Source organism: Neovison vison, chromosome 2 (assembly GCF_020171115.1).
Source record: "Neovison vison isolate M4711 chromosome 2, ASM_NN_V1, whole genome shotgun sequence".
Classification (NCBI taxonomy): Eukaryota; Metazoa; Chordata; class Mammalia; order Carnivora; family Mustelidae; genus Neogale; species Neogale vison.
Window position 1 is genome coordinate 187,355,406 of NC_058092.1, and position 20,921 is coordinate 187,376,326.

The 20,921-nt window shown below is 39.1% G+C and overlaps 1 protein-coding gene across 17 annotated transcripts in view; it reads right to left on the reverse strand.

The window, feature by feature from the left end:
• USP54 (ubiquitin specific peptidase 54) overlaps positions 1–20,921 on the reverse strand; it is a 119,176-nt gene that overhangs the window by 27,160 nt on the left and 71,095 nt on the right. For 13 of the 17 annotated variants that reach the window (XM_044239796.1, XM_044239793.1, XM_044239795.1 and 10 more), the window contains 11 exons: positions 13,614–13,748; positions 11,905–12,018; positions 11,693–11,775; positions 11,159–11,264; positions 10,900–11,046; positions 7,950–8,099; positions 5,974–6,142; positions 4,246–4,416; positions 1,582–1,713; positions 1,046–1,426; positions 589–820 (listed from right to left, as the gene is read on the reverse strand). In XM_044239796.1, coding sequence (XP_044095731.1) covers positions 589–820; positions 1,046–1,426; positions 1,582–1,713; positions 4,246–4,416; positions 5,974–6,142; positions 7,950–8,099; positions 10,900–11,046; positions 11,159–11,264; positions 11,693–11,775; positions 11,905–12,018; positions 13,614–13,748 — 1,820 coding nt within the window. The remainder of the gene's footprint in view (positions 1–588; positions 821–1,045; positions 1,427–1,581; positions 1,714–4,245; positions 4,417–5,973; positions 6,143–7,949; positions 8,100–10,899; positions 11,047–11,158; positions 11,265–11,692; positions 11,776–11,904; positions 12,019–13,613; positions 13,749–20,921) is intronic. The other 4 variants (XM_044239804.1, XM_044239806.1, XM_044239802.1 and 1 more) reach the window with 1 other exon arrangement.

Here is a 20,921-nt window from a genome sequence, read left to right on the forward strand (position 1 = left end):
GTGCACAACAGAATATTCCTGAGCCATAAAAAATAATGGAATTTTGCCATTTACAACAACATGGATGGACCCAGCAGGTTCTGTTATGCTAAGTGAAATAAGTCAGAGAAAGACAAATACTAAATGATTTCACTTAGATGTGGGACCTAAAAGACAAAACAAATGAACAAACAAATAAAAAACAGAAACAGAATCACAAATACAAAAACAAACTGGTGGTTGTGGAAGGGAAGAATGTTGGGGGAAGGGTGAAATAACAGAAGGAGATTAAGAGATACAATCACATGGGGGATAAAAAGTACAGCATAGAGAATATAGTCAATAATATTGTAATAACATTCTATGGTGACAGATGGTCACCATATGTATTGCTGTGAGCACAGTGTAATATACAGAATTGTCCAATCACTATGTTGTACACCTAAAACTAATACATGGTATATCAACTTTATTTCAATTTTTAAAAAAAGAAAGAAAGAAAGTTGATTGTTAATAAATTCCATTTCTCCACCCCTGTGAGTTGAAAAGCCTCCTGGTGGCTCACATTGCTGCAAGGGACAATGCTGCTATTCAAAGGCCAAACAATACCTGCAGACACTGGAGCTCTCAGGCAGGGCTGCATCCAGGCTGACAGGGCTGTTGCTGTTCCTCTCACTGCTCTCATAGCCAGACTCCATTCGCTGTATTAGGCGAGGGTGCTGTTCTAAAAGGTGAGAGCCTGGCCGTGCGGGGCCCCAGGGCTTATACTGGGGGCTTGGTCCACCAGTTTTAACGTCGTAAGCAGGTGGCTTGCTTAGTTCATCTGGCGTAAATTCTTTAGCTATCCGGATCAAAGGACAAGTATGGAAAAGGAGGTATTTTTAGCATCGGCTTCAAATTAAGACATAACCAAACCCTCCCTCCAGCTACTCCTTCACTGAACTCCTATCTCCAAAAGCATCAGCATAAAAATGTACCTTGCTAAGTATACCAGAAAATCCAGGTTTTTTAAATACGTAAGTCAACTTTATTCAAAAGCCCAATTCTTCCCTAATTATCTCCTCACCTGAATCCTCAGAAAAGGGGCTAAGCTGGGTATAGCCACAGTGCTTCCTTTTGTCCTTACTAAAGATACTGTCAATATTCAGAGACTCTCGTTTGGGTCTCCATGTTGGACGATACTTGCTAGAAGAACTGGATTTTGACTCACTGCTGGTACTCTCTACTTCCCAGTCACGACAGTGTAAAGACAGGTTCCTAGGAGGCTTTTTGTCAGTCGGGTCTCCTCCCTTCCCCACACACGGGGATCCTAGGTTGGTCTGAGAAGCCAGGGATGGTCTGTTGTGAATCATATTGCTGACTGTCTCTTTAAAATCCCTTAGTCTATTGGTGCTGCTGGATGGTTTAGAGGCATTCCTAGGGGCCTGTTTCTCTTTCAGTGTTTCTCCTAAAAACACAAAGAATTAAATAAACATAAATGTTTAAAATGATCACAGATACCCAGACCCCAAAGTGTGAAAGCAGAAAAGAAAAGCCAGTCTGGAGTACGACACAAGTTTGCCAGAGTGAATGAAGAAAGACAAACAGTGCAGAATGGCTTGCCTTCACTGTGGTACCCTGAGGCCTGTGGCTCATCGCCTTTCCTCCTAACCCGGCCAGAGCTCCTCTTGCGTTCTATCAGTGATCCTTTCTTGGATGTGAGTTTCTGATTACATTCACTATCAGTCAGGTGTCCTGAAAGAACAAGGAAATGGGGGTAAGCTGGTTTCTGAGACTGACCTCCATCCTCTTGAGAAACTAGTCTCCCTCTGGGATTCATAATAGTGCTACAAATTTAGTATACCCATGAATCAGAAGCTGTAGAGGCCAAGGCTATCTGATTTAAGTGTAGCAGGAATACAGATAAATGCAGAGAAGCTCAAGTATTTAAATGGAAGCCTGCAAATTGACAATGTCTCCTGACCAATTACCAGTCTTGATTCTGCTCATAATCTTTCCCAGTGACCCAGAAAGGACACATTACTTGGTAATTTTTAAAAGGTGACAGTTGTAAAGATTGTATAAAAATGTCATGTATCAACATATTTTCACTAAAATAAATAAAAGATAGAGCCTCCCTTTCATTTACCAACACATACTAAGTAAAGCCTAATTTTTTATTACATCTGGTATTGCCCAGGTTCCCCAGCCTTTGCCCACAAGAGCGCTCTGATTGTGGGTGGCTTTAAGATTCAGTTCTAAATCTTCTTTAAATGTGAATCATTTAGAAGGGCATTTGAACTTTGAATAATTCTTATTCCCATCTCCAAAGAGTGCTTTACCAAACCTGGCTTTACCCAGAGATTACACTTCATAATTCCTCAGTACTGATCACTGGGAAGCCCAGGAGATATCGGCTCTTTTACATGACTTGCCCTGCTTCATGGCCACAGAATGTAAATGTATGATATGATAACAGCAAAGGTCAGATTATAAAGGATATAATCAATCTAAAATGCTGGAAGCCAAAGGTGAATTAAGCAACTGAATTAAATTAGAAAACAGATTTAGAGAAAATCCTCTAGGTTTTCAAATGCACCAAGCACTAATTTGTTTTCATAAGTTAATATATGAAAATTTTTGTACAAATTCATGTACCAGCAGGGGTAGTGATATGCTACCTATTTTCAAGAAATTAACCAACGTAATCTTCTATTGCTTTTATCTGATCCTTTGTTACCTCCGGGCCCAAAGGAAAGATTTCAGAAAGAAGGAAATCACTTGGAGCAACTAAATCTGCAAATGTTACACCAATGGGAGTACACTCCCCTACCCCTGGCCATTCACAAACCTTTAATATAAACCTGACTCTCCTGGAAAATATGCCTTGTTTATCCTGTTATTTGGCTTCTCCCTGATTCACAGTTTCAGAAATACAGTCTAAAAAAAAAAAAAAATCAAAGTAATCACCTAATGCAATAGTCATCAAAAGAAATTCAACATGAATCTAACCAAACCTCCAGATCCAACTGCCAATTTACAAGAAATACAGAGAACAGAGAAACATGCTAGAGTTTACCTTAGGAATATAATCAGCAAACTTCAGAATGTAGGCAATCTATAGGACAAACTATACCTAGTTATTCAACAATCAGCTACAAGGAAAAATAGAGAAACCTATAGCTTAAAAGAAATGTAAAAGACTTATTAAGTGTAGGTCTCACTTGGATTCAGAATAAAGCACATAAACCATTAAAAATGATAAAAAATTTTAAAAAAATTATAAGATACTTGTGTTTTTGAACACTCATTGGTTATTTAGTTTTTAGGAACTATTAATATTTTTAAGTGTGATAATGACATTTTTAAAAATGATTTCTTGTTTTAGAGATACATACTACAAATATTTATAGAAAAGGTGAAATAGGTGATGGGGATTAAGGAGTGCCACTCATTGTGATGGGCACCAGGTGCTGTATGACGGGTGTTGAATCACTATATTGTATACCTGAAACTAGTATCATACTGTATGTTAACAGCTGGAATTTAAATAAAAACCTCAAAAAAAAGTCAAGCACAGAGTAGGAACCACCAATCTGAAGCCATGAGCTCACTAATTCCCAAGTCTCTAAGAGTATGGGCACTGTTCTATGCATTAGGTGATAAACCTTTCATCTCAGCAGTGAGTTATGCGCTTCTTTTCCTTTCATGCTCTGTACTGATTTCTTCCACTGACAACAGGCACATTCTTCTACAGATTAACAGAACAGTTCAAGAATGTTCTCTGCATGGAAAGCACAGTAACAAACAGGCTAGCTTTCCTTCTTTTGCTTTTCTGTCCTTCATGAAGTCCAGCAAGGTGATGAGCAAGTGTGCCATGCCCATAAACATGCCCCTTCTCTTAAAGCCCTCCACTTGGGATAATGCCTGACATGAAAACATGATGAGGAGCGAGGCAACAAATGTTACTGGGAAACTATGAGAAGGACAGGGATCGAGAATATAGTAAGAACAAAAAGCAGATTTTGAAATAAGCAATCACATCAATAATCACATTACAATCATTCTTACTGACATGCTGGTGTTAATAGGCATATGTGTAATGGAGTTATCATTGTTTCATTCAGAGTTGTGTTGCTTCTTTTCATCCCAGTCAATTACCCAAGTTCTGTGCCTTTCTCCCTTTCCATGACTAACATTTCTAACTTGCCCCAGTTTCTTTTCCCTGGGAGAATCTCTATGTAGGAACTGAATCAGGCAAGCAGCGTCCACTGTATAACTCCCTACCTGTGTCCCGACTGCTCTGAGACGTGGAATCATTCTCCACATTATAGATGACTGTCCCCTGAGAATCAGAAGAGAAGTGACTGACCACAGACTCATGGTGGGAATGTTTGTAGGGATAGCTCTCCGTTGAGGAATCTGTTCGAGTGTCACTTGAGATGGAGGGCTCCCTCCCTGAGGGAAGGAGGAGACACATACACAAAAGTAAGGAAAGAGAGGACAGTGACAGAGGGAAGGCAAAGAGTTGGATGGCAACAAGGGTCCATAAGGCAAGAATTCCTAAATTGAAGAGTGAGAAGGATATACCAGAGCCGTTCTTCCCAACACCCAACTTCCAGATAACCCAGACATACAAACAATTCCTCCCACTCCTGCCCCTACCTTGCTGAAGCCCTCACTTTGCCTGCCACTGTGAAAAACTGTGGGGCTTTTAGAAAACCTATGGGGGAAAGTGGAAGAAAGGAAAAAGTTGTGAAAAGTAAGATCTATTTGGATGGAGAGTCCCAGGCCAACCTGGCATACATAACCAGTTGCCTCCCAGCCCATCATTTTTCTCCTACACTGCCAGAAATGTCACTTAAAAAAAAAAATTTGATTGACATTGTAAGCATTTTTAATATATCTGATAAATTATGGGGCCGTTATTTATGTATTTACTTACTTACTTATAAAGATTTTATTTATCTGACAGAGAGATAGCAAGAGAGGGAACACAAGCAGGGGGAGTGGGAGAAGGAGAAGCAGGCACCCCGCTGAGCAAGGAGACTGATGTAGGCAGGAGCTGAAGGCAGAGGCTTAAAGACTGAGCCACCCAGGCACCAGGCGCCCTAGGGCTGTTATATATCCTTTGGAGTAAATTAGTTCAATCAGATTACTTTTCTCTGAACAACTTGCTCAGAAAAGCACAAAAGGGGAAATGTGTGTTTGACTGAAGGGAGAAAAAGGTCTGAGTAGGTACATGGTTGGGAAGAACACCAGATGCTAAGCGGGAGGGAAGCACAAAAGGTATGGGAAAAAATTTCAAGAACAAGCATCTTCTCTTTCAAAACTATACTCCAGAGCAATCCTAGATCTAGAAAATGAAAAGGATATTTCTTTTTCCTCCTTTTTAGAAAACAAGCCGAAACTATTAGGGTTATATTTCTAATACATTATAAGCCTCTTTGAGCTATCCTGAGACTTCAGCCATCAAGCTGCAAATTGTTTCTACAGGAAAACGTGATTTAAGTTGCAAACAGTTGAATTAGAAGTGAAAATCTGATTCATAGGCTGAAGGATACTGCTACTACACTTGGCATTTTAAAACAAAAATCTCTTATCCCAAACAAAATGACTAGTCTTGTAGTAACACATAAAATTTTTCTCAGTCTTAACAATTTGCTGAAGTCATTGTTAAATTGACAGCAAGAAATCAGTCATCTTACATTATTAGAAGGTTAAACACTGAGTCTCCCTCACAAACTAATTACTTCAAGCTAAATCAACCTAATTGCCTTCTCACTTTTGAATCAGGGCCAGGTGACTTAGGCAACAACATTCTTGAAGGCGGAAGGAAACAAAGCCTGGCACACCTTGGGCTTCAGCACGAGCTGGCACTTCTTTCCATCTCTAACGGATCCTCTATCTATAGGCTAGGCTATTGTGTTGGGCTCATGATTTAAGTATGAGTCATAACTGTCCAGTGATCACATTGGAAGGAAGAAGGAAGAAGTAAAGAGCTAGACTGCTCACCTGAATCTTCACTATCATAGCATGTTCTGCTGTATGACTGGAACTCAACCTGGGGAGGCAGGTCCTGGGTAGACACTGGGGTACCCTGTGGGTCTGCATAAAGCAGTAGCAAAGGCTGATAATGCCCCTTGATGCATTTGGTCACCACATCCTTCCATTTGGGCCCAATCTGAACCAGAAACAATCAGAAGAATATGACAGTTATATTTTGTATCCACAATCCAAAACATATCTTCCCATTCTGTTTTTCTAAAGAAAATAAGAATGACAAAAAGACAAAAATTGGGTAAAGAAACCACAAAAGAGACCTTAGACCTAAATTTTATAAATTTTTTGTTAAATCTTTTGTTGTTGTTGTTGTTAAATCCTTTTAGAAAGCGTAAAACCCTGTAAGAGGTAGAAATGATGAATAAAATTACTTTTATTCCTGTGAAACATCAATTTAGTTGTCAAATATAAATGAAAGCTCTCAAAGGTAAACATGCTATGTGAGGGGACTTCAGCTGCTTTGGTGATCAATTTCTTTTCACAGATTAAAGCCCTTGCTTGAAATTTGCAATTCTATCATTTCTATAAATTATATAATTTTCATCTAAATATTAAAATCACTTTTATGAAGCTAAACAGCAGGCAGAAACTCTCACAGACTGCCTTTGAATAAATGACATTCCATTTCAGAGTTCACACATGGCAGGACATAAAATGTCAAACTGCTTAGAATAGACAGCTGAACCTCGGCCTTAGCTTTGAGCTGGATTCAGCACTGCCAAAGCAGTGCAAAAGAGTGACAGGAGAGGCATGGAAACAATCCAATCAAATCCCTAAACTCACCCTCTCTCTTTTTTTTTTTTTTTTTAAAAGATTTTATTTATTTATTTGACAGAGAGAAATCACAAGTAGGCAGAGAGGCAGGCAGAGAGAGAGAGAGGGAAGCAGGCTCCCTGCTGAGCAGAGAGCCCGATGCGGGACTCGATCCCAGGACTCTGAGGTCATGACCTGAGCCGAAGGCAGCAGCTTAACCCACTAAGCCACCCAGGCGCCCCACTCACCCTCTCTTAAATTTGAACCAGTCACATTCTGAGATGGTGTGTTCTTAAGAGCTGAACAACTAGCATAGTGCTAATTTCATAATAGATGTTCATTACATTTATAACTAAGTTATTTTAACTAAAAAAATCCTTTTTACATATAAATCTCATTTAAAATCTTATAAGGCAAGTATTATTTTTCAAATAAAAATGCTAAAGCTCAAAGAATTCATATAAATTCCCCAAAACTACAACGGCAAAACAGAGACAATCAAGAAATGTGACAGACTTTACTATTTGTAGAGGACACTTCTTAATGTCCATGGATTGCTGTAAATTATAGTCAGGAGTCTCCTCCTGCTAATCTTACCTCACAAAGCTTCCTAACTTATACAGATCACCTTAAATACTTCAGTCATGGACTCTGTGACTTAAACAGTAACAAGTTTCCAGCTTTAAATATTCTCATAGCCCCATTTTTTCTTTCCTACACTATTCCCAAAACATGTTAAGGTACTTCAGGGAGGTAATAATCAGAGAATAATTGATAGCAGCTCTGGGACAAAGGATTACCCACTGATAATACGAACTCTGAAATTCTGAATTTCATGCTAACCTTCTAGCCTAATTTGAGGCTTTAAACTGTTCTCACTCAAATCAACCAATTAATACATTAAAAAAAAAAACCCGTTGTCAACTATAAACGCAGAACTGTACTGACTGCATGGTGAGAAGTCAGAGAAAATAACAGAAAATATATCCATCCTATCTTTGAGAAACTTGCCATCTATTTGGAGAAGACAAGACTGACCCTCTCATAAATTCAACAGATAGGTAAACAGACATCAAACAATGAAAATAAACACTGAAGACAAGAAGACAAGTAATTATCCTAGTTTTTTTGGTTGCAGCCACCAAACACTTTAAGAAGGGCTTAAATATTCCTACCTCCTTGACATGAGCATCATCAAAATACATCCATTTGCGGATCTTTGTTTGGAAAAAGAATGTAGAATAATGTTTGCCATAGTAACAGATCATTCCTACTAAGTACAATTCAGACTGCTTGGCCCGGTCATCTGTCACTCTGAAAAACAGCTGTGGGGGAAAGAAGATAATGGAAAAAACAGTCACATACTCAACCCTCTTAAATCACCTCTCCGCAGACTCCATCATTTCTTATTGAGGTACTGACTTGTTTCTCCACTCTTCAGTCTAAAGTTCTCCCTAGTCTATACTAATCATCAGAAATGAACCTAAAAATGGGAGAAGATATTTGCAAATGACAGTACAGACAAAAGGTTGATATCCAGGATCTATAATGAACTCCTCAAACTCAACAAACACGAAACAGGCCAACATATCAAAAAATGGGCAGAAGATATGAACAGACACTTCTCCAATCAAGACATACAAATGGGGGCGCCTGGGTGGCTCAGTGGGTTAAAGCCTCTGCCTTCAGCTCAGGTCATGATCTCAGGGTCCTGGGATCGAGCCCCGCATCGGGCTCTCTGCTCAGCGGGGAGCCTGCTTCCCTCTCTCTCTCTGCCTGCCTCTCTGCCTACTTGTGATCTCTCTGTCAAATAAATAAATAAAATCTTAAAAAAAAAAAAAAAAAAAGACATACAAATGGCTATCAGACACATGAAAAAATGTTCATCATCATTAGCCCTCAGGGAGATTCAAATTAAAACCACATTGAGATATCACCTTACACCAGTTAGAATGGCCAAAATTAGCAAGACAGGAAACAACATGTGTTGGAGGGGATGTGGAGAAAGGGGAACCCTCTTACACTGTTGGTGGGAATGCAAGTTGGTGCAGCCTCTTTGGAGAACAGTGTGGAGATTCCTCAAGAAATTAAAAATAGAGCTTCCCTATGACCCTGCAATTGCACTCCTGGGTATTTACCCCAAGGATACAGATGTCATGAAAAGAAGGGCCATCTGTACCCCAATGTTTATAGCAGCAATGGCCACGGTCGCCAAACTATGGAAAGAACCAAGATGCCCTTCAACGGATGAATGGATAAGGAAGATGTGGTCCATATACACTATGGAGTATTATGCCTCCATTAGAAAGGATGAATACCCAACTTTTGTAGCAACATAAACGGGACTGGAAGAGATTATGCTGAGTGAAATAAGTCAAGCAGAGAGAGTCAATTATCATATGGTTTCACTTATTTGTGGAGCATAACAAATAGCATGGAGGACAAAGGGTGTTAGAGAGGAGAAGGGAGTTGGGGTAAATTGGAAGGGGAGGTGAACCAAGAGAAACTATGGACTCTGAAAAACAATCTGAGGGGTTTGAAGTGGCAGGGGGGGTGGGAGGTTGGGTTACCAGGTGGTGGGTATCATAGAGGGCACGGATTGCATGGAGCACTGGGTGTGGTGAAAAAATAATGAATACTGTTTTTCTGAAAATAAATAAATTGGAAAAAAAAAAAGAAATGAACCTAAAAAGACAAAACACAAGAAAGATAGTGGCAGTAAACTGGTAAGGTGGTGATGTTTCTTCATACTTTCAATAATATTTTATTGCTGATGCTTATCATAAGAGGAATCAAAGTTGAAAAACACAAAACAAAACAAAAACACTCAAGTTTCAAAAGTTACTTATCAGCTGGTGCCACAAATATAAATTTCCTGCAGAGACCCTAACTAAGGGGTAACAATGCCCTTAAAAGGAGCAATACCACCATGCTGGTTATCAGTACTTCAATTTGTAGATGTCTAGCAGTGCCATAGGTTCTAAGACATACACAAAAAAATGTGAAGAAAAGGATATTTGCCTTGAGAAACTTATATGAGTGAGAAAATCATAAAAATAAAACAAAACTAGAACAATACAGAAGATGTAGACTACAGAAATTTAGAAAAAGGAGATTTAATTGTGTATAACCTACAGAGATTCCTTGGGAAGGAGACCTAAAATAAGGTCCCAGACAGTTCATTTATTAGTTGCAGCTTAGTGACATTCAAGAATGACAAGAGATTTCCTCACTCACAGGACTGTAAGAGAAAGAAACCAGTAGAAAGGAAACTACAGAATTTCTGGCTCTTCTCTTGAACTGAAGGAAAACCCTGGCTGTACCTACTAGGGCATGGAGCTGACAAAGTTAAGGACAACAGGCTTGAAGTCTTTTTCCCTATTTCTCTGAATAGATGCACAGAAAACCACTAAACCACTCAATTTTCTTCCAAGCTACTTCCTTATCTTCTCAACAGACATTGGTTCCTCACTGTAAATTTTGTATTATAAAACTCAGGTCACCAACTTTAACCCCTTCACCTCTCATAGCAGCTCTAGTCAGGCCTGCTCACTTTTTTTTTTTTTTTAAGATTTTACTTATTTATTTGACAGAGAGAGATCACAAGTAGACAGAGAGGCAGGCAGAGAGAGAGGTAGAGGGAAGCAGGCTCCCTGCTGAGCAAAGAGCCCGATGCAGGACTCGATCCCAGGACCCTGAGATCATGACCTGAGCCGAAGGCAGCGGCTTAACCCACTGAGCCACCCAGGGCCCCTCACTTTTTTGACCTTATTTCCACCTGTGGCTAAATACACCTTCCTACTCTACATGGGTATAAATAATGAGTAGGGCACATAATAACTCTATAAACTGCTTGATTTTTATCAGTAGCTAAGCTCTATACATCCTGTCTCTCAAGGCCAACGTAATCCCATTTTTCCTAAAAGCCTTTCCCATCTACCCAAAGGAGGTATGTGAGCAGGTACATGCATGCACATGTATGTGTACACATATAATAAGTATACTTGTCCAAAACTCTATAATATTTGTCATTTAGGATATACCTTTGTGTTTAGTGTTCACTGCACTTAAGCAATACTAAGATACATGAACTCCAAGTCAGAGACAAAGGTAACTAATACTTACATCACCAAGCTTAAGGCAGGTACCCAGGCTGTGAATGACATCCTCTGCCAAGTCTGAGTGGTCTGAGTCCCATACCAGCCCAATTGTGATAATCTGTGGAGCATTCATCAACACACGGCGAATCCGAATCCTTTCTCCACAGTTGCTCTGAAATACATATATAAGACTAGTTTGAGATGTTTCCCGCTGGCTCTGTCTCAATTCCACTAATCTTAGGGCTCCTCTCCCAACTCTAAACTCTACCCCTGACTTAACTCACCGGACAGTTCCGCAGATCCCCCATGGTGCTAGCATTTTGCAGCAGCTCACCAAACATGCTTGGTGAGGGTTTTTCTCGTCTTTCCAGCATACAAATAGCCTGATTGCTTCAAGATAGGGAATGGAAAGGTAGAAGATAATGGTAGAAGTTACTCAGAGTTATAACTAAATCAAATAGATTATTCATACAAACTCCTAACTCACATGTTTGATTTTCTTCCTTTGCCCACTATGCCCACTATACCAAAGCCCTTGTCCTGACCAGCTTCACTGTCCCAAACACAATGAGCGCCTGTCCCAAAATCCAAAGCTCATAGAATCCCCATTTCACCTCCCACCTTGTTGACCAGAACTGAACCTAAGAAAAGTTGGGAGAGGAGGGAAAAGAACAAAGGTTACTTTAAAGTTGTTCTGAGTTCCTACAATATAGCATGGTCTTAGCAATAAAAATAAAAGCTATATGGATGCCATCAGTGAAAACTCAATCACTTACGAAGTACCTAAGGGTACAAACAGAGAACCCTTTAAGACTCACCAAAGGGAAGTAGTGGAGATGTAATGTACCATCTGGATGAAAGGCAGTGGATCAGAAGTGGCACCACAGCTAGTACATACACACTGGGCCCAGGTAAAAAAGCAAAACCAAGCAGCCACAGTCATTAATTGTTTTGGCACCCATCTAATACCCCACATCCCAGCATAAAGTGTTCTTGAAGAAGAAGTGATGTAGATAGAGATAAGGTTCACCTGTTCAAACAATGTCATTGCAAATTTCTGGTGGGAGATGCAGTGTTGGGCAGTACATATATCCTCTTTGGTTTCGTCAGCAATCTGGAAGTGAATTCTCATCAGGAGGTTTTCCTAATAGGGAAAAAACAAAAGCAGTGTATCAGTGATACTTGTGAAAAATGCACAAATTGGTAGGCAGTTTACTCAGAGAAATAATAATCCTCTTGGAAGGTAAGAATCCCTCTACTTTAAAAAAAATTTTAATTTTAAGTAACTATAAATTCATAGGAAGTTTCAAAAAATTATGTAGGGGGTCCATATACCCTTCACCAACTTTCCTCCAGTGGTAACATCTTACATAACTATACTACAATAACCAAACCAAGAAATGGACATCAATACAGTCTACAGAGTTTATTTAGATTTCACCAGTTTTACATACACTTATTTGTGTCTAAACTCTATGCAATTTCCTCACGTGTATAGAGTCATATAACAACCATGCAATCAAAATATAAAACTGTTTCATCACAAGGTTCCCTCACATTATTCCTTTACAGCCTTACCCACCCAATTCCACTCTGACACCTAGTAACCACTTATCTATTCGCGTATCTCTATAAGCTTGTTATTTCGGAATAGTACATAAATGGGAGCATATGGTAGGTATTTAACCTTTTGATACTGTGTTTTTTTCCCCCTCAACATAATTCCCTTTAAATCCATTCAAGTTGATGTGTAAATCAGTCATTCCTTTTTATTACTGCATAGTATTCCCTGGTATGGAAGTATCAAAGTTTGTTTCACTATACACCATTAAGGGCATTGGGTTGTTTCCAATTTGGGACTATTATAAATAAAGATTCTATGAACATTCATGTACAGGTTTTTGTATAAACTTAAGTTTTCATTTCTCTGGGATACAAGTCCAGTAATGCAACTGCTAAACCATATGATAATTTGCAAGTTTAGTTTTTTAAGAAACTGCCAAACTGTTTTCCATGGTGGCTATACCATTTTACATTCCCACCAGCAGTATATGATCCAGTTTCTCAGGAGTAACTCTGATTCTGGTGACATTTTACCCTGTAATGGAATATAGATCACTCTATATTTTTTAATATAGATTTTTTTAAATGGATACACAGTCTTTTGAAGGCTGATGGATAGAATTAAAACCCAGAGTTTCGAAGAGTCTTCTACTAAAGTCACTGGGAGCAACGTAGCTACCTAAACAGCGTATTACACTTGTGTTAGGGACTCAGCTATTCTCTGTTTAATTATTATTAGTAATGCAGGAGTTCACAAAGTACAGTGGTCCCCAGACCAACAGCATTAGTATTAGCATCACCTGGAAACTTGTTAGAGCTAGATATTCTTGGACCCTAATCCAGAACTACTGAATCAGAAACTCAAGGGAGTGGGACACAGCAATTTGTACTTTAATGAGTCCTTCTCCTCTGAAGGCAAGAGCCACTGTTTTATGCAATGGCAAGCACAAAACTACTCTAAACCCAAAGGAAAAAGAATAAACCCATTATGCAATTCCTACTTCATTAGCAGAGACACCCAAGAGCTCTGAAAAACTCCGGAAATTCCTAGTTCTAATCCTAGTTCTAATTGTAGATACAAGGGCAGAGTAAATACTACAGTAAAGTACCCAGTCCTTGATGGAGACCATCAACAGTCTCACCTCATATCAAAGAGGTCCAGAGGCCAACACTTACAAAGCACTCCGCAGCATCATCCATAATTCCCAGCTGGAAACGCTGTTCATCCTGGAAAGTCTTTGCCAGAGCACTGCGGAGAGTGTCAGATGGAAGCACTTTTTCACTACTACACTGAAACTGGTTAAAGATTCCCTGTAGGGAAGAGGTTAGACAAAGGAAAAAAGCATAGTGTTGTTATTATTAAGCTTCTACATATCCCAGTCTGTCAAGCTAGCGTCTCCGTGCTTTTGACAATGGAACCAATGTACTTTCCATGAGTTGACATGCTTGAAGTTAGCAACAAAGTAAAAAATCAAGAGTCAGAATAAAGGGCATGATCTGTGCTAGCAGGGATCCTTGCTCTCCCATCTGACTGTGATACCATCAAGAACACATTAGGAGGGGCACCTGGGTGGCTCAGTGGGTTAAGCCGCTACCTTCGGCTCAGGTCATGATCTCAGGGTCCTGGGATCGAGTCCCGCATCGGGCTCTCTGCTCAGCAGGGGACCTGCTTCCCTTCCTCTCTCTCTGCCTGCCTCTCTGCCTACTTGTGATCTCTCTCTGTCAAATAAATAAATAAAATCTTTAAAAAAAAAAAAAAAAAGAACACATTAGGAGAGACCACTGTCATGAGTTAATGTACTATAGGGTTACCTCATTTCCTCTGATACAGAGGTGGAAGATCCATAGTAAATAAGGACCTTATATATAAATGGTTTGGTAAATAATTCTCTGAGGACTCATCCTATGAAACTTGGCCCCCTTCTCCTAATTTAGGATTACTCAAAGGACAATAATAAAACAAAGACCAACTTGTCTAATACCCAGAAATAAACACGACAACACGTTCAACATGTTCAACATGTTCAAATCTACAGATGAAGTCCCATTTAAGATCACCCACTCTCTACCAGCCACTACTCACTATCATGAGTTTGTTGCGCAGTCTTCTGTTTTTTAATACTTCTATATACCTGTGTATTTGTGTTTGTGTATGTGTGTGTGTATACACATGTACATATATATATATATACCCTTAAATACAGAGTATACTTTTATGTATATTTTTATTTATATACAAAATATCACACTTTTACTTTTTTAAATTCAGCGTTATTTTTGAGAACTGTCCATAATTTATACACACACACGAGCGCGCGCGCACACACACACAATTCATTCTTTTTCCCTGCTCTACTGTATTTGATCAGATGTCTATGTGACATCTATTTATCTATTTCTTTATTGACAGATATTTTGGCAGTCGCTAACTTGATGCCGTTACAGAGAAGCTATGTCAACTTCTACTTCTACCAGTAAATGAATATACATAAATTTCCCCATCTCCTTGTCAGCAATTAATTAATACACTCAGACTCGTTAATTTGAGTCTTTCTAACTACATTTAGTTTTTCTGGATCTTTTGTGAATATGACTTGTGGCAAATATCTTCTTGCAGTCTTCTAGTGTCTTTTATGTAGAACAGTTTTTAAATTTTGGTGTAATTAAATGTATCTATCTCCTCCATCTTTACCTGATCTGAAACAATAATAAATGTGATATCCAGAGAATGGAAACAGAGTGGCAACAAGTGGCACCTGGCTTGATGAGTCCTTCTCAAGTAGTATTAGACATTCCCCACAAAAACTAGAATATGGTCCAGAATATGTTTTAGACATTCTCCATAAAAACTACAATATGGGCCATCACGTGGCCCAGATCCTCACTAAAACACCCAGACAAACAATAAATTCAATGATGTGTTACATATTGACACACCAAAGAGTATAACTTACTTAACATTCTTGATAGTAATTTCTTCATATAAAAAGAAACCCTTGGTTATTTTTCAGACTTACTAATGAGACCAGAAACGAGACCATTTTATAAACCTACTTATATGATGTAAGAATAGGAGGCCTCATCAACCTAGAATAGTCAATTCTTGGTCCTCATTTTACTTGAACTATAAGCAGCTCAGCCACTCACATATCAGATTTTCATCCAAATACTACCCTCACTATATAGTATTTCCTGACTGATTTACCTCTCTTTCTTTTTCCTTTTCTTACTTTCTTTCTTTCTTTCTTTCAAAGATTTTGTCGAAAAGAGAGAGAGCAAAAGTAGGGGAAGTGGCAGGCACAGGGAGAAGCAGGCTCCCCACTGAGCAAGGAGCCCAATGAGGACTTGATCCCAGGACTCTGGGATCGTGACCTGAGCCAAAGGGAGATGCTTAACCAACTGAGCCATCCAGGCATCCCCTGATCACTCTATTTAAAATTGCAAGCGCCACCCCCTCTTCCTCAAACCTTCCACCCTCACCTGTTTTATTTTTCTCTGTGGCATGTATTATAACATCTGTAATACCATATATTTTACTTACTTATTATCTGACAACACTCTCTAGAATTTAAGTGTGAGGACAGAAAATTTTTGTCCTTTAATTCCCTGCTATATTATTCCCAGCACCTAGAAGGATACTGGCATATAGAGGGCAACCAATAACTAGTTTTGGATGGATGGATAGATGGATGGATGGATGGACGGATGATGTGATATGGGTAGATCTTATTAAGATATTATTAAGTCCCCTCTTTTTTTTAAGTAGGCTCCATGCCCAGTGGGGAGCCCAATATGGGGCCTGAACCCATGACCCAGAGATCAAGACCTGAGCTGAGATCAAGAGTCAGACACTTGGGGCGCCTGCGTGGCTAAGTAGGCTAAAGCCTCTGCCTTCGGCTCAGGTCATGGTCTCAGGGTCCTGGGATCGAGCCCCACATCAGGGAGCCTGCTTCCCCCTCTCTCTCTGCCTGCCTCTCTGCCTACTTGTGACCTCTGTGTGTGTGTGTGTCAAATAAATTAAAAAAAAAAATCTTAAAGAGTCAGACACTTAACCTACTGACACCCAAGTATCCCTAGTCCCCTCTTTTTTAAAAGCCAATAAAAAAGCACCTAGAAAAGTTGAAATTATTTTCTTAAGGTAATATAACTGGTAATACAAAATGGGATTTAACCTCATTCTGCTAACTTCAAGTTAGAACTGTTTTTTTCCTCATTCTATTCTCTCAGTAACACTGTTCCTCCTCATACACATTGAACATTTACCCCCAAAACAGCTCAAGAACAATTTGCTACATAACCTGCTATTATTCCCTACAAAGGATTCTATATGATATGGGGGAGACAGTACTAATAATACATATTTAGTATTGTTTTATGAGCTAGGAACTAGAAGAAATCTTTATAAGTACTCTAAGTTATTTTGGATTAACCTAGACATTTTTCATAAATATATTTAAGAGCAGGTAAAGGCAAGGCAGGACCTTCCATAATTTGTTGCTGGAAATAGAAAAATGTCTATCATTGACCCTTAAACTAGATCTAAAGGAATGATCTAGGTCCACAGTTAAACATTCTCAGAGGACAACTAGATATCTATACCAAGTGACCTACAGGATTCTGAAACAGAGGAACAGAGAAACAAAGGAAAAGGTGGCCAAAGAAGCAGTGACTGCTTCTCAAGTAATGGTGGCTTGACCACTGAAAACACTAAGTGACCATTATCACATCCCAACTTGCCATTCTCAATGGTTAATGCTAAGATATTACTGCTAACAAAGGCTCTATCTCTAGAGAATGGGATGGATGAGGTTTGGTTCTTTGTCCAGAGTCCAAAACTGGCTTCATGACAGTTCTGTACAAATGTAATATTTGCCAACTACAGCCCCATTAGTCTTTCTCAGCTGAGGTCCCTCAAGAATTAAGCCATAATACTTTAAGGCATCAACAATTCCTAATGAACTAACTTCTCTCCTATGCATAGCAGTAGTTATGTTATTAACCAAAGAGAATTAAAATAGTCACTCCAGTCATGTTGTGTGGTCTGTGGTTCAGATGACCCTGCTTGAGAAAGGACAGGATTCCACTGAGAGATGGTATAGAGTAATGGTTAAAAGCATGGACTCTGGAACCAGACTACATGGGTTCATAATCCCAATCCTGTTATTTACCATCTCTATGACCTTAGAAAAGCTACTTAACTTTCTAGGCTTCAGTTTCCTCTTTTAAAAGAGGATTAGCAATAGTATTTACCTCCTACGGTTATTTACAGATTAAATACATTATCTGTATCTCTATCTATACCTTAGACTATTGCCTGGCTGTATAAATGCTAAGTATTAGCTGCCATTGTTGTTGTTGTTGTTGTCATTATATTTTAGGTTACTAAGGAGCCTGTCTGCCACCGACCTTGGGTCAGAAATGCATCTACTTTAAGCTACCTCCCCAGTCTCTGAAATCTGGGTAGGAAGGACCAAACTTTTCTCTTTCTGTTGCTCTTACTTAAAGAGGCAGATTTCCCATGACTACCTAAGAAAGGTTTCAGCACAGAAAGGGAAATCTAAAGTCAGAGCTCTGCCTACATGCATGGTGGATATGTAGTAACAAATCCGACTTGTGTTCAGTGTCATCATGTCTCTAAACTATACACTTTTCTCATCTCTTAATTACAGGTAACAGTCTCCATACACAATGAATATCTGAATGTATTCAGAATGCCTGCATCCTCTTTATTTTATTGTAACTATTATTATCAGTCTTGCTCTGCTATTGTTAGGAAAAAGCAAGTGTATCAGGGATGAAGCAGCCTGAGCTCTCCCAGCATGCATCTGTGGAGCTGCAGCTCTGGAAGAAGCTGTAGCACAAAGCCCCTCTGTTAGGGCAGCACACTAACCCCTGTGTGTCCCTCTCACATGAGCAAAAGGGCTGGAACGGGCCTCCTCCTGTTCCCTTTTTCACCCTCCTCCCACCTTTCCCAGAGGGAGATCCTGTTCACACCAAAGAAAGCCAAGAACATTTAGTTCAGCAATAAGAACAGGTGGTAGCACCAATAAGGAACAAAAACTGGTATTCTTCCAATTGCTGAGTTCTGTGGCAGGGAGTGAGAAAGGGCAGGAAGAACCCAAACCCAGGAATCACTTTTCCCTATGGGATCCCTGATGGTTTCATTTCAATAAACAGAGAAAACCCACCTTTGAGGTTTCACTCAGCTCTTCTTCACAAAGTGAAACCAAAGAGGTCTTCCTTTTTATTCTCAGGAAAAGGCAAATTACTTTTTGTCTGTTAAGTATTTTCTTGGATGCAGTGCAAAAGCAATAAGATTTTAATGACTAAAAGCAGGTGCTTCCCCACCCATTTCTCTTGGATCATGGAGCAAACAATTCTATCCACATGAGCACATAATTATTTGGATTAGTAAAAACCATGTAAATAAGATAAAAGTACCATAAAGACAGAAAGTCTTTGTGCTTTGGCATCTACAAATGCAGCTGTTGCTTAAGTTTTTTCCCCTAAAACACAGACTTTTGTCTTTAGGCAGCGAACAGCTATTTATTTCTCTCTCAGGACTTCATAGCCTTACATCTAAAAGAAGTCATGAGTAGAGAAGATGGGGATCAAGGAAAAGGGCCATCACTAAATCTGATGCTTTATGGGCCCTAGGTTTTTGGAAAGTTAGCAGTCCAACTCATCCCTGAAGGGTGTCCAACAATAACTTTTGCAAAGGCACAACATACTTTATGCACTGCTACTAACTCAGTTCTTAGGTTTTCTCTTCTTGACCTGGGCTTCCCAAATCTCTCATTATTTTGGCTCTCCTTTTCTCCACACTTCCTGGAAATCAGAGACTTAACTTATAAACCTGAATGTGGCCAATCAAGCCTGTTTGTAAACACAATCCTCTGAAAGAAAGATAAAAGAGCTACTACTCCTTGAAGACTACTAGCAAAGAGAACTTTTCACTAGTTTTATGTGTTCAAAGGACTCTTGAACTTTCTTTTTCAAGAAGAGAATAATAGGTAAATATTTGCCATTTTGGCACCCAAAACAATAATATTGGATTTTTAACATTTTATTGCAGAAAATCTCAAACATACTAGAGTAGACAAAATACCACAACAAACTGCCATGTACCTATTATCTATCTTCAACAATTATCAGCCTGTGGCCAATCTCATCTCATATATACAACCCACCCACTTACCCCATTCCCAGATCATTTTGAAGCAAATACCAGACATTATTCATCTGTAAACATTTCAGGGCATGCCTCTAAAAAAAAAAAGAACTCTTTTTGTTTAAAACATAACCATAATGTAATTACCACACTTAGAAAAAGGTAATAATAATTCCTTAATATCATCAAATATCCAGTCAATTTAATAGAAACTCTTGCTCCAACATTGGAAAAGGCAGAGAACAGCTGGTTAGTTTCTCTACTAGGATTCCTGAACCATATGTCTAAAAATACCTACCTTTTCTGGACTTCACAATTAGGTAATTATCTGCATATCCTATACCAGTCCTTTTAAGTACATTCAGCTACCAATACCATATCTTCCCATGGGCTTTATTTGCACTCTTTTGAGTCCATAACCCAATACTTTGTGGACTTGCAGTGGCAAAGTTAAGACCATCATAAGCTACCTATCACACTCATTTCTGCGACCAGTACAAAAGAGATAGAAACCCACATACACACAGAGATACAGAAAGAAACACCAAGACTTCAAGATACTGGACAGAGAGGGGCGCCTGCATGGCTCAGTGGGTTAAAGCCTCTGCCCTCAGCTCAGGTCATGATCCCAGGGTCTGGCCTGCTTCCCCCTCTCTTTCTCTGCCTGCCTCTCTGCCTACTTGAATCTCTGTCTGTCAAATAAATAAATAAAATCTTTAAAACAATAACACCAAAAAAAAACCCTACCTCTTAAAAAAAAAAAAAAAAGACACTGGACAGAGAGCCACAGAACAGACAGGCCAAATTCACCAGAGGATGGTATTGCTTAAAGTGGGAAATCATTAACTAATGGTGAGGTTTTACAAAATATAATAGTCAATTTGCTAATTTTTGTCAAGATCAAAACTGCAGGACCTTAGAGATTACCAACAGTATTTAAATCAAATTTTGAGAATCAATACCATAACCACTTACCCCACAAGGGAAATGAAAAGGGGGACCCTTCTGGATATGCACAATGATTCTGAGATTGTTTAAGTTTCAGGTTCTGCCATAAACTGTGGAAAGGAAAGAATCATGACGATCTACTATGTTTTTCCTTGCAGCCATGTCCCTCTATTTGAATATTATGCAAAATTCTAAACCCCAAATTTTAAAAAGGGTGAAAGACTCAACTTTATACTATCCAAGTTATGTCAATGGTTAAATTAGTTGAGAATATTTTGGTACAGCCTACTAGGATTTTAAGACTAAGAAAGGTTAACCAAAAGACCACACATATACACTCATATCCCATAGATAAGCAAAACAAA